Here is a 13,578-nt window from a genome sequence, read left to right as displayed (position 1 = left end):
AGAATGAAAGAAAAAAAATCCTACAATAATCTCAATAGATGCAAAAAAAAGCATTTGGCAAAATTCAACATCCATTCATGATTTTAAAAAAAAACTCTTAACAAATTAGGTATAGAAAGTACGTACCTCAAATTAACAAAAGCCATATATAGCAAACCCATAGCTAACATCATATTCAATGGTGAAAGACTGAAAGCTTTTCCACTAAGATCAGAAACAAGACAAGGGTGCCCACTCTCACAACTCCTATTCAACATGGTACTGGCATTCCTAGCCAGAGCAATCAAGCAAGAAAAAGAAATAAAAGGCATCAGAATTGAAAACAAAGAAGTAAAATTTTCTCTATTTGCAGGTGACATGATTTTATATATAGAAAATCCTAAAGCATCCACCAAAAAACTGTTAGATCTAATCAATGAATACAGTAAAGTTGCAGAATACAAAATTAACATACACAGTCATATCGTTTCTATACACTCACAATGAATTGTCTGAAAAAGAAATAAAATAATCCCATTTACAGTAGTATCACAAACAATAAAATACTTAGGAATTAATTTAACTTAGGAGTTAAAAGATCTCTACACTGAAAACTACAAGACATTGATGAAAGAAATTGAAGAAGACACAAATAAATGGAAAGATATCCCATGTTTGTAGATTGCAATAATCAATATTGTTAAAATGTCTGTACTACCCAAAGCCATGTGCAGATTCAATGCAATCCCTGTCAAGATTCCAATGGCATTTTTTACAGAAGTAGAAAAAACAATTCTAAAATTTATATGGATCCACAAAAGACCCCGAATAGTCAAAGTAATCCTGAGAAAAAAGAACACAGTAGGAGACATCTCATTTCCTGATTTCAAGCTATATTGTAAAGCTATAGCAGTTAAAACAGTATGGTACTGGCATAAAAACAGACACATAAACCAATGGAACAGAATTGACAGCATAGAAATAAAACCATGCATATTTGGTCAACAAATATTTGACAAGGGAGCTAAGAATACTCAATGGAGAAAAGGCAGTCTCTTCAATAAATGGTGCTGGGAAAATTGGATTAGTCACAAATAAAAGAATGAAACTAAATCTCTATCTTACACCATTCACAAAAATTAAAATAGATAAGAGACTTATATGTAAGATGAACAACCATAAAACTCCTAAAAGAAAACATAGGAACAAAACTCCTTGACATGGGTCTTGGCAATGATTTTTTGTATATAACATCTAAAACACAAGCAACAAAACAAAAAATAAATGAGTGGGATGACATCAAAATAAAAATCTTCTGCACTGCAAAGGAAACAATCAACAAATGAAAAGACAACCTATGAAATGGGAAAAATATTTGCAAACCATATATCTGATGAGAGGTTAATATCTAAAATATATAAAGAACTCATACAACTCAATATCAAAAAGACAAATAATCCAATTAAAAATGAGCATAGTACCTGAATAGACATCTTTCCAAAGAAGACAAGCAGATGGCCAACAGATACATGAAAAGGTGCTCAACATCACTAATTATCAGGGAAATGCAAATCAAAACCACAATGAGATACCACCTCATGCTATTATATGCCAACAAATTAGATAACCTGGAAGAAATGATAAAAGCCTAGAAACACAACCTACCACAGCTGTTATCAAAAAGACAAAAGAGATAACAAGTGTTGGCAAGGATATGGAGAAAAGGGAACCCTTGTGCACTGTTACTGGGAATGTAAATTGGTGCAGCCACTATGGAATACAGTTTGGAGGTTCCTCAAAAAATTAAACTAGAATTACTATGTGATCCAGCTATCCCACTTCTGGATATGTATCCAAAGGAAGTAAAAACAGGATCTTGAAGACATATCTGAACTCCCACATTCATTGCAACATTATGCACAATAGCCAAGCTATGGAAACAACCTAAGCATCCGTCAACAGATGAATGGATAAAGAAGATATGGTATGTTTATGTACATATATATAGATATGGTGAAATATTCAGTCATGAGAAAGAAGGAAATCTTGCCATTTACAACAAAGTGGATGAAAATTGAAGGCATTATGCTAAGTGAAATAGTCAACAGAGAAAGACAAATACTATATGATATCACTTATATGTGGAATCTAAAAAAGCTGAATTCATAGAAACAGAAAGTAGAGTAGTGGTTACCAAGGGCTCGGGGATGGGAAAATGGGGAGATGTCAGTCAAAGGATACAAACTTCCAGTTATAAGATGAATTAGGTTCTAAGGACCTAATGTACAGCATGGTGACTATAGTTAACAGTACTGTATTATATACCAAAAGTTGCTAAGAGAGTACATCTTAAATGTTCTCACCATAAAAAAAGAAATGGTGATTATGTGATATGATGGAGGTGTTAACACTATAGTGGTAATCATTTTTCAATATATGCGTATCAGCCAAATCAACACATTGTACACCTTAAATTTACACAGTGTTATATGTCAATTATAAAGCTGGAAAAAATAAATAAAATTTTTTAAAAGTGAAAAAAGACAAGCACACCAGTAGAAGAAATATACAAATGCAAGAGAATGTAAATAGGAATTTCCTTTAAAAAATAAGAGTTTTAAACACCTGAAGCCTCACCAGAAATCAAAAAAATTTAAGTAAAGATAAATGACCGGGTTTGGCCTTGCACATTGATAAAGGTTAAAAATCATAAGATCTAGTGTTGTCAAAGGTGTAGGGAAAGTGGCCTTGCTCAGACCTCACTGATAGATTATGAAGCAAAACCCTTTTGGAAGGTAACTGGCAATATGGAGATAAAGGCTTTAAATTTCTCTTGCTTATAATCAGAGCTGTATACAAAGGTGTACATACAAGAATATCTACTGCGGTATTTTTAAATAATAGCTAATTTGAAATAGTCTCAATATCCAATAAGAGTCACATAGGCAAATTATGATATAATCACATAATGGGGCACTCTGTAAAAAATTAAAAATTATCTTGTAAAAATATACACATTAATTAAGATGGAAAATGTTTCTGAAGAGGTGTACATCACAGCACATACACAAATTGTGTACGATACAGGCTCTTGGGTTTAATGTGTATCTAAACAGATCAGCCGTTGAGACAATTATAAAATGTCTGGGTCATGGGATTGTGAGTGATTTTTTTATATTTTCTTACTTTTGTTTATCTATAGTTTCTGATTATTCTAAAATTGAAATCTTTCTTATAGAATTTTAATGTTGCTTTTAAAAGTTAAGCAAGTTAATATAAAAGGACTTTGTTAAAGCTCCGAGGATCAAGTCAGATTGTCTTGCTCCACTTTAAACAACAAAAAGCTATTGTACTCTATTGAAAGGCCCATCAATCTCAAATGCTCTATATTAATGAGAAGTAAACATAACCGTAATAACTAAAATTTATGGGTGTGGATGTGTGTGTGTGTGTGTATATGTGTGTAGAACTATTATAAATGTGAGAAGAAATCGAGAGAAACACAATGTTAAAAATAGAGTTTAATTTGCTATTTCTAGCAAATACAAAGTAGAAATAAGTATGTTTAGAAAATATAAAGAATATAATTTCTAAACTGGAATTAATGACTATATGCTACATTTTAAAGAGAAAGCAAATATTTTCTATTACTGAAAGTTTATAAAAATTCATCAGAGTTTACAAAAATTGATCAAAGAAATTTTCCATAAATTCAAAAAAGCATAAATTGTACTGATAACATCCTTTACCCAAGCTTTAATCAAAGGAGAAATTAATGATGTGGCCCAGGACGTTAAAACATTCATAGAAGGAATTCCTGAGTCAAGAACGTCAAAATCAAAATCTCTCTTTAGAGAAGAGGGAAGATGAACTCAACATAAACAGATATTTACGGATTGCAACCAAACAGTTCTCAGGGTCAAATCTATGATTTGAATCAAAAATTGGAAACTGTATATATTAGCTGACTTAAAACTTTAGGAAAATAAAGGTCACAAGGAAGCACCACAACAACGTACAAAAGGAAATAATAAGATAGAAGCAGAAATAAATAAATTAGAACAAAGAGAACTAGTGTTTGTTCTTCAGGAAAATTAACAGACACAAGTATTCCAGGCTAATTCAAGGAAAACAAAAAGTTCCAAATGAAGGAAATAAAATAACACATGTCTTGTCATAGTTAACTATATGGGACTCAAACTTTTATAAAATTAAAAAGTTAACTGAAACGAAAGGATAAATGATAGATTCTTTGAAAAATATTTGCATCAATTATTAGAGACAAAAGGTTTATTTCATAATATGAACATTACTCATTCAAATTTAAAAGTAAACCCCTCTAGGGGCCGGCCCCATGGCCGAGTGGTGAGTTCTTGTGCTCTGCTTCTGCCACCCAGGGTTTCGCTGGTTCGGATCCTGTGGGCGGACATGGCACTGCTCATCAAGCCATGCTGAGGCGGCGTCCCATATGCCACAACTAGAAGGACCCATAAATAAAATATATGCAACTATGCACCGGCAGGCTTTGGGGAGAAAAAGGAAAAATAAAATCTTAAAAAAAAAAAGTAAACCGCTATATAAATAGTTACGGTGTTTGAAAAGGTTTTTTACCAGAAACTAACAAATGTGAAATAATATTTGCCCCTGCTAATAATCAAAGAAATGCAAATTAAATTCTCCCAAAGGAAACATTTGCACTCCCCAAATTTAAAAAAATGAACGTTAAAGGCTAATAAAGTCATACTTGAATTGAATGGGAAATTTTTAAATCTTCAAAATCCAGAAAATATTCATGCACTTTAATTGCTAATCTCACTCCTGGGAATTTATCCCCAGGAAATAATCCAACTGGGGAGAAAAGCTACAGGCCTGAATATGCTTATAAGGTAAACAGGACTGTAAACCGTCTACATCTCCGTAAATGGGCACGTCAGCTCATGGTGTGTTATGTTCCCATAATGGTTATAAATATGATGAGTAGTCTACAGAATCATGGATTAAGATTTATGATAAAATGTTAGCTGAAAGAGGCAGAATATAAAATGCTTGCACATATGACTTAAACCATGTAGATGAAGGCCTTTTAAGAAACAAAACCAGAAGGAAAAATGAAAAATCAATGTACTTGCTATGTTAGACTATTAAGATTCTATCTAATGTTTAAGATTCTTTTCTCTTAAAGATAAAATTAACTCAATGTGAACTCTGATTAAACGTTTGCTTTATAATTTACATGTAATTACTGTAAAACGGTTGAGTGAGTGACAACGATCGCTCTTCTTTCTTCTACAGATTGTAGTGGAAGAGTTTCTGGAAGATATAAATAACATCCTGAACTCAGGTGAGGTGCCTAATTTATTTGAAAAGGATGAACTGGAGCAGGTTTTAGCAGCCACCAGACCAAGAGCAAAAGAAGTAGGAATTTCCGAGGGGAACAGAGATGAGGTAGGACATGCAGAACGGTTGTATGGCTTTGTAAAACAAAAAGTTGTGTTAGCCTTTTTTTAATAGTCCACAAATCCCCTTAGGAATCCATAGATAGATTTTCTTTTTAATATAATTGGTTTTCTTTGTAATTCTATGTACATATTTTATTTCTTACATTCAAAGCATTAGTTCAGCAGACTTCCAGAGAGGTCTATGGAAAGCAGAAAACAGAAACCCTGCTGTCCCATGAACGTCATTGTCTTGTCCAAACTGGACACCTTCTCTTATCCTTCTTTAAACATAAATTTATTTCACACACACACACACCCTACCCAGTGCCCTACCTGGTAGACCAAAAGTCTACCACTTTTCACTACCTTGCCTATTAGCAAGGCTATGGCACAACTAATACAGAAATGCATTCTCTCTCTCCCCCCGCCTGCCAGGAACAACATAGCTGCTGTCCACTTATATTTCTCCAACACTGTGCTCGATTCCATTTGTGCTATTTGACCACCCCATCCTTTCCCTTTTCTCTGCACCTTCTTTAACTTTTTAGGCCACTGTTTCTCATGTCTTCCCTTCTGTGTCCTTTCGTGAGAATTTCCTCTACTGCTAGGTCAGGGCTTATAGGTACAGACAGCAGGGTCAACTTCAGCTAAAGTCAGCAGAAATGGGTTTATTGGACGAAGGCAGAATCATTGGGAGGGCCAAAGAAAGGGATTCCAGGCTGAATTCCTCGGAACGAATATGAAATGCACATGGTAGAAATCAATGGTCAAGGAAGCTGCTGCCTCTGCCACAACCATTCCTGCCGAGCCAGGAAACCGCTGAACCAATCAGCGTGCTGTTGCTGCAGCTGCCAGCTCCAAAGCTATTCGTCCCTCACCGTGTCAGGAAGCAGCGGAAACAAGGAGCCACATCCGGAGATAGTGTTTCCAAGTCCCTGCCACTTCTGCCAGGCTCTACACCTGCAAAAATGGTTGCCCTGCACCCTGTCTCTCTCTCCAACCGTTGTCTACTCCAAAGCAAATTGTATGAATACCTCTCGCCACTTTATTGAAGGAGTCTTCTTAAATATGCTAATCAGGAGGACCTACATCACATCCAGAACCCTAGCTGCAATGCAGTCTGCAAAATATCTTTTTAATCTTTCCAGATTGCATGAGAAAAAAGAGTCGGAATTGGCGTTGAACAAAACAATTTACACATCTACTACACTAACATTTTTTTATTTGGTGTTGGTAGTCTCCAATGCATTAGCCAACACTTGTTTCCATAATTACTTTACCCTTGCTTTTTTCCCCCCTTCACCCATTTCTCCCACCCCACCCCCCACTCCTTGCCTCTGGCAACCACCAATCTGTTCTTTGTATCTATGAGCTTGTTTGGGTTTTTTTTTTTAGATTTCACACACAGGAGAGATCATGCAATATTTGCCTTTCTCTGTCTGACTTATTTCACTTAGCATAATGCCCTCAAGTTTCATGTATGTTGTTGCAAATGGCAAGATTTCATTCTTTTTTATGTCTGAGTAACATTCCAATGTGTGTGTGAGTGTGTGTGTGTGTGTGTAAACACCATAATTTCTTTATCTTTTCATCCATCAATGGACACTTAATGTAAGCTGTTTACATATCTTGGCTATTGTAAATAATGCTGCAATGAACATGGGGTGCATATATCTTTTCAAGTTAGTGTTTTCATTTTATTCAGATAAATACCCAGAAGTAGAATTGCTGGGTCATATGGTAGTGCTATTTTTAATTTTTTCAGGAAACTTCATACTATTTACCATAGTGGCTGCACCAATTTACATTCCCACCAACAGTGCACAAGGGTTCCCTTTTCTCCACATCCTCACCAACACTTGTTATTTCTTGTCTTTTTGATAACAGCCATTCTAACACTGTGAGGTGATGATTAATGATGTGGAGCATCTTTTCATGTACCTGTTGGCATCTGTATATCATCTTTGGAAAAATGTCTATTCAGGTTTTCTCCCCATTTTTTAATCAGATTTTTTGTTTTTCTGCTATTGAGTTGTATGAGGTCTCTATATATTCTGGATATTAACCCCTTATCAGACGCATGACTTTCAAACATTTTTCTCCCATTCAGTAGGCTGCCTTTTCATTTTGTTGATGGTTTCTTTTGCTGTGCAGAAGCTTTTTAGTATGATGTAGTCCCAATTACAGGTTTTTGCTTTTGTTGCCTGTGTTTTTGGTGTCAGATTCAAAAAATAATTGCCAAGACCTATGACAAGGAGCTTACCACTGTGTTTTCTTCTAGGAGTTTTATGGTGTCAGGTCTTGTGTTCAAGTCTTTAATCCATTTTGAGTTAATTTTTGTGTATGGTGTAAGATAGTGGTCAAGTTTCATTCTTTTGCATGTGACTGTCCAGTTTTCCCAACACCATTTATTGAAGATACTATCCTCTCCCCATTGTATATTCTTAGCTCCTTTGTTGCAAATTAATTGACCATATATGTGTGGTTTTATTTCTGGGCTCTCTGTTCCATTGATCTATGTGTCTACTTTTATGCCAACCATACTGTTTTAATTACTATAGCTTTGTAATATAGTTTGAAATCAGGGAGTGTGATGCATCTAGCTTTTTTCTTCTTTCTCAAGATTGCTTTGGCTATTTGGGGTTTTTTGGTGCTTCCATACAAACTTTAGGATTATTTATTCCTTTTCTTTGAAAAATGCCATTGGAATCTTGATCCGGATTGCATTGAATCTGTAGATTGTTTTGGACAGTATGGACATTTTAACGATATTGATTCTTCCAAACCATGGGCACAGAATATCTTTCCATTTATTTGTGTATTCTTCAATTGCTTTCATTAATGTCTTACAATTTTTAATATACAGGTCTTTCACCTCCTTGGTTAAATTTATTCCCAGATATTTTATTCTTCTTCTTTTTTTCTTTTTTTTGGTGAGGAACATTGGCCCTGAGCTAACATCTGTGACAATCTTCCTCTGTTTTCTATGTGGGACACTGCCACAGCATGGCTTGAGGAGTGGTGCTAGGTCCATGCCCAGGATCTGAACCTATGAGCCCTGGGCTGCCAAAGCAGAGCACATGAATTTAACCACTACACCACTGGGCTGGCCCTGATATTTTATTCTTTTTGATGCAATTGTAAATGGGATTGTTTTCTTTATTTGTCTTTCTGATAGTTCACTGTTGGTGTATAGAAATGCAATAGATTTTTGTGTATTGATTTTGTATCCTGCAACTTTATTAAATTTATTAGTTCTAACAGTTTTTTGATGGAGTCTTCAAGATTTTCTATATGTGATATATGTCATCTACCAATAGTGACAGTTTTACATCTTCCTTTACAATTTGGATGCCTTTTATTTCTTTTTCTTGCCTAATTGTTCTGGCTAGGACTTCCAATACTATGTTGAATAAAAATGGTGAGAATGGGCATCCTTGTCTTGTTCCTGATCTTAAAGGAAATGCTTTCTGCTTTTCACCATTGAATATGATGTTAGCTGAGGGCTTGTCATATATGGTCATTATTATGTTAAGGTATGTTCCTTCTGTACCCACTTTGTTGAGAGTTTTTGTCATAACTTGTTGAATTTTGTCAAATGTTTTCTCTGCATCTATTGAGATGATCGTACGATTTTTATCCTTCATTTTGTTAACGTGGTTTATCACATTGACTGATTCGCAGATGTTGAACCATGCTTCACCCTTATTTTAAATTGAAATATACCTTTTTTCTATCAGGTATTTCAATACTTTATCAGCAAAGTCCGTCAGAAGCTGCACATTGTCCTCTGCATGAGCCCTGTTGGGGAGGCCTTTCGATCCCGGTGCCGGATGTTTCCATCCCTTGTGAACTGCTGCACCATTGATTGGTTTGTCCAGGTTGGTGACATTCCAGGCTATCTCTTTGAGAAGTTAGACTTGCTTTATTTTTAAAGGGGTAACACATCATCCAAGAATAACTCAAGGGTACTTGCATTAGCTTTAAAGTCTGCTGGGAATTTACTCATATATAAAGGATGATAAAATAATCATGAAACAAAGGCAAAACAGAATTTATAAAGGAAGAGGAGACTATTGAATTTAGCAGTGTAGAAGTTATCAGTGATCTTGACAAGAGCTGTTTCAGTGAAGCGATGGGGGAGAAGGTTCAAGAGAGAAAAGGGGAGAGGAATCAGAGACAGTGAGTATAGTCAACTCTTTCAAGGAGTTTTGCCCCAAAGGAACACTGAGAGATAGGTAATAACTGGAGAGATATGTGCGGTCAAGAGGGAAGTATTTTTAAGTGGGAAACACAAATGGCATATGTGTGTGTGCTGATGGAAATGGTCCATAAAAGAGAAGTATATGGATAGTGCAGCAGACAGATTAAGCGTTGTTGGACCAATATCATTGAATAGGCAAGAAGAGATGGAATCAAGGCATCACTGAAAGAGCTGACCTGGGCAGGGAGCATGCACAGCTTACCCTAGAGTAACAGGAGGGAAGGCTGAGTATATCAGCATAGATGCAGGTAGATGGGAAGATGTGGGGATGAGAGCTCACTGAATTTCTGTTTTCATTGCTTCTATTTCTTTTTTTAGTGATGTGGGAAGCAAAATCATCAGCTGAGAATGAAGAGGAAAAAGGAAGTGCTAGCAGTCTGAGGAAGTAGAATAGGGTGTGAAATACTCACTTAGGAGAGTACAAAAGTGATGTATTAGAAAATGTAGAGACATTTCTGGGCTGCTGTAAGAACCCACTCAAGCCAGCTGTCATGAGTTTAAAGTGAGGCCAGTCAGCATGGTTGTGCATTTTTCTCCAGCCACGCTCAGCTACACAGTTGCAGGCATGGAGTAACAGAGATTTGCAGTTGACTAAGGTTCAGGTGAGCTCAAAGACACAAGAGAGGAACAAGGAAGCTGACATGAGCAAGACAGTAATTATAATAACGGACCTGAAATCTGAACTGCCTGATAAACAGAGTGAGGTAAACAGATGCGGTTCTCATCATGTATGTGATTTTATTCATGGAATTATTCTAAAGACATTCAGTCATTTATTCATTCAGTCAACAAATGTTTATTGAACAACTTCTATGTGACAGACACTGTGCTGGGGATAACAAATGCAGACCCACACCCCTCTCTGATGAACACAGCCCTTCAGTCCATTAAACATCATAGACATGAGCAGAAGTTAACTATGTGAAAGAGTAGACAAGGCAAGGGAGAGTTCCAGACAAATCCATTTTTCTTAATTGTTAAATTATACATTATGGAAATGAGCAACAGATTTTCCAAATTATGTCTTCATTACAGTGGCCCAGAGAAGCACTTCTTTCTGTATCAAAGACATTTTTCTCAAATGTGGACGCTGGAAGTGAAGAGCTGAAAGAAAAGCTTTCCCTCATGTGTGTGAATGTTCACTTGAGTGTCTCCAATATGGCAGAACGCTATTACATGGAGCTCCGGAGACGATACTACACAACGCCCACCTCCTACTTGGAACTCATCAATCTCTACCTATCTATGCTGCATGAAAAAAGGAAGCAGTTGGTTTCAGTAAGTTTAATATTATCAATGAAAAACTTGGTTTTTTTTGCTTGAACTCAAAACTTTTGCCAGAATGAGTGGAAGATCTATGTGCCATCTTACATACCAGAGCCCTCTCCACCCTGACATGTGCTCTTGACAACCTACAATATGACAAAAATTGTCTCCTGTTGTCGGTCCAGAGGCCTTCCTCTTCCTTGATATTTATATTTGTCTTCTATTATTTACATAAGTGTCCTTGACTCAGTAGAATGCTATGGACATTGCAACAGCATCAAAGTTAAGTAGAGAACTAGTCATCTCTGCAGTATTTAATAAGAAGGAAAACTTTCTGTTAAGCAATAGAGATGGGATTTGGTGGTCTAACATGTGTCAATGGTTCCCATTGAGGACAAGGACCCCGGTGTCAGCCAGACTATGTACAACCTAGGCTCCACTTCTTTCTTGATGCACAACCTTCAGCACATTTTGTAACTTCTCTAAGTCTTAGTAGAAAATAAGGTTTAAAATATTTATATCTGGGGCCAGCCTGGTGGCGCAGTGGTTGAGTTTGCACACTCCACTTCAGCAACCCGGGTTTCACCAGTTCACAGCCGGGGCACAGACCTATGCACCACTTATCAAGCCATGCTGTAGCAGGCATCCCACATATAAAGTAGAGGAAGATGGGCACAGATGTTAGCTCAGGGCCAATCTTCCTCAGCAAAAAGAGGAGGATTGGCAGCAGATATTAGCTCAGGGCAAATCTTTCTCAAAAGAAAACAAACAAACAAACAAAATATTTCTATCTATCTCTTGGATTGTTGTGGTATTTAAATATGATACTGTTTGTGAAATGCTTGGAACAGATCTGATGCATATGAAGTGCTCAGAAAATACTGGCTGCCATCATCATCCTCCTCCTCATCAAGCTATTAACACGATGACCTAAAACTTTCAATATTTTAAACACAGTAAAGATGGAAGTATTTAGCATTTAGATATTTTTAATCTTTTTCTGAGGATTTTTACCTGGTAAATAAATACATGCTTTGTAAAATAACTTGACAAATATTTTGACTGCCAATTTGAACCAAGCTTTCTGACTCACCTTCAAAACACAGTTACTCCCAGATGCCTCCTCTACCACATACCACCCCATGCCCCTAGTCAAGAGTTTCCCTCCACTGGGAAGTAGGGTTCAGGTCCATCAACCAGAGCTGAGTACCCAGGACACTGTCTCCCTGGGGCTTCTCAGCCCTGCTGACCCATCTTGAGGAAACAAGTTTCCAGAGCCGTGGCCTCCAGGAATTCCTATCTGAACTTGTCCCTCATTCTTTCAACATGCTACCAAGCTACCACAGGGAATAAAAATAATACAACGTGGGCCCTCCGTGAGCCCACAGTCCAATTATGTCCCACTGCTGTGGCCAGAGGGCATGGATCCAAGCCCACCGTGGTCAATCTCATGGCCATTTCCTAGAGTTCTGTTACCTGAAGATTTCTGCACATTCACAATTTTAAGTATTATAAACTGATTTACCAATTCTGTAGATGTAAAATTCTAGTACATGAGTAAGAGATGTCAATAAACTTATAGTGTATAATACTCATTAAAATAGATATTTTCATTGTCATCTAGGCATGTGACCGGGTGAAGAATGGTCTCACCAAGCTGTTAGAAACCAACGTACTAGTAGATAAAATGAAATTGGATCTTTCAGCTTTGGAACCCGTCCTTTTGACAAAATCACAAGACGTTGAAGCCCTGATGGACAAATTGGCGGTGGATCAAGAAAATGCTGATCAGGTACGCTGCATTACCTGACATTCTGGGTGAGAAGGCTTCCATCATCAACTGATCACTTAGATGTAATGACATATGATTGGGTTCTATGTCATTCAAACAATTAAGTAATAGATGGATTTATCAATGCTTTTAAGTTGTAAACAGTCTCCCTTCAGTAAGTCAGCCTGGTTTTCTCCCTGAGAATGAGTGAACCCAATGAGTGGGACAGAGAGAGTTGTGAGAAAAGTACCACGCACAAATATAAAGCAGCTACTCTTCTCCTAAGAAGAACTGTTTCTTCTAATGAGTTTGTCTCCATTATTCTATCAACATAGCATGAGATGGACAAAGGATAGCATAAAATGTAATATGGCTAATCCTCTTTCATCATTGTTCTAATCCAACGGGGCAAATATGACTCATTATTATTGGCTTTGCTTTTAAACATTGAAATTCAAATATTGAGACCACCTAAGCAGTCGTATTTCAATGGTTAGGTCCGTCACGTTGTGCAAGAAGAGGAAGCAATAGCAAAAGTGAAAGCTGAAGAAACCCAAGCAATAGCTGATGATGCTCAAAGAGACCTTGAAGAGGCTCTGCCTGCACTCGATGCTGCTAATAAAGCCCTGGATTCCTTAGATAAAGCAGACATATCTGAAATCAGAGTCTTTACAAAGCCCCCAGATCTGGTCATGACGGTTATGGAAGCAATTTCCATCCTCTTGAATGCCAAGTGAGTAGTTCAGAATCATATATCACCAAAATGCCTGGTGGAATTCCTTTGCTGCTTTTCTCTATTTTCATTTATGTTTTCATTCTCTTCTCCACCCTCTCATTGATCCGGTCAGTCATTCAACAAA

General features: G+C 36.8%; 1 protein-coding gene and 1 long non-coding RNA gene across 8 annotated transcripts in view; one reads left to right on the top strand and one right to left on the bottom strand.

Annotated features, from left to right (window-relative positions):
- DNAH6 (dynein axonemal heavy chain 6) overlaps positions 1–13,578 on the top strand; it is a 257,423-nt gene that overhangs the window by 154,768 nt on the left and 89,077 nt on the right. For all 4 annotated transcript variants that reach the window (XM_001916886.5, XM_070236219.1, XM_070236220.1 and 1 more), the window contains exons 47-51: positions 5,272–5,424; positions 9,158–9,298; positions 10,717–10,959; positions 12,572–12,739; positions 13,216–13,451. In XM_001916886.5, the coding sequence (XP_001916921.3) occupies positions 5,272–5,424; positions 9,158–9,298; positions 10,717–10,959; positions 12,572–12,739; positions 13,216–13,451 (941 nt within the window). The remainder of the gene's footprint in view (positions 1–5,271; positions 5,425–9,157; positions 9,299–10,716; positions 10,960–12,571; positions 12,740–13,215; positions 13,452–13,578) is intronic.
- LOC102150566 (uncharacterized) overlaps positions 1–13,578 on the bottom strand; it is a 62,215-nt gene that overhangs the window by 21,386 nt on the left and 27,251 nt on the right. Inside the window, exon 4 of one of the 4 annotated variants that reach the window (XR_011426348.1) lies at positions 5,213–5,289. The exons of the other annotated variants lie outside the window; for them this stretch is intronic. This is a non-coding gene — a long non-coding RNA (uncharacterized lncRNA). The remainder of the gene's footprint in view (positions 1–5,212; positions 5,290–13,578) is intronic. 4 annotated transcript variants of the gene reach the window in all.

The sequence above is a fragment of the Equus caballus genome, chromosome 15 (assembly GCF_041296265.1).
Source record: "Equus caballus isolate H_3958 breed thoroughbred chromosome 15, TB-T2T, whole genome shotgun sequence".
In the NCBI taxonomy this organism is placed as follows: domain Eukaryota; kingdom Metazoa; phylum Chordata; class Mammalia; order Perissodactyla; family Equidae; genus Equus; species Equus caballus.
The sequence above is the reverse complement of the archived record's forward strand: the minus strand, read 5'-3'. Positions and strand labels throughout refer to the sequence as shown.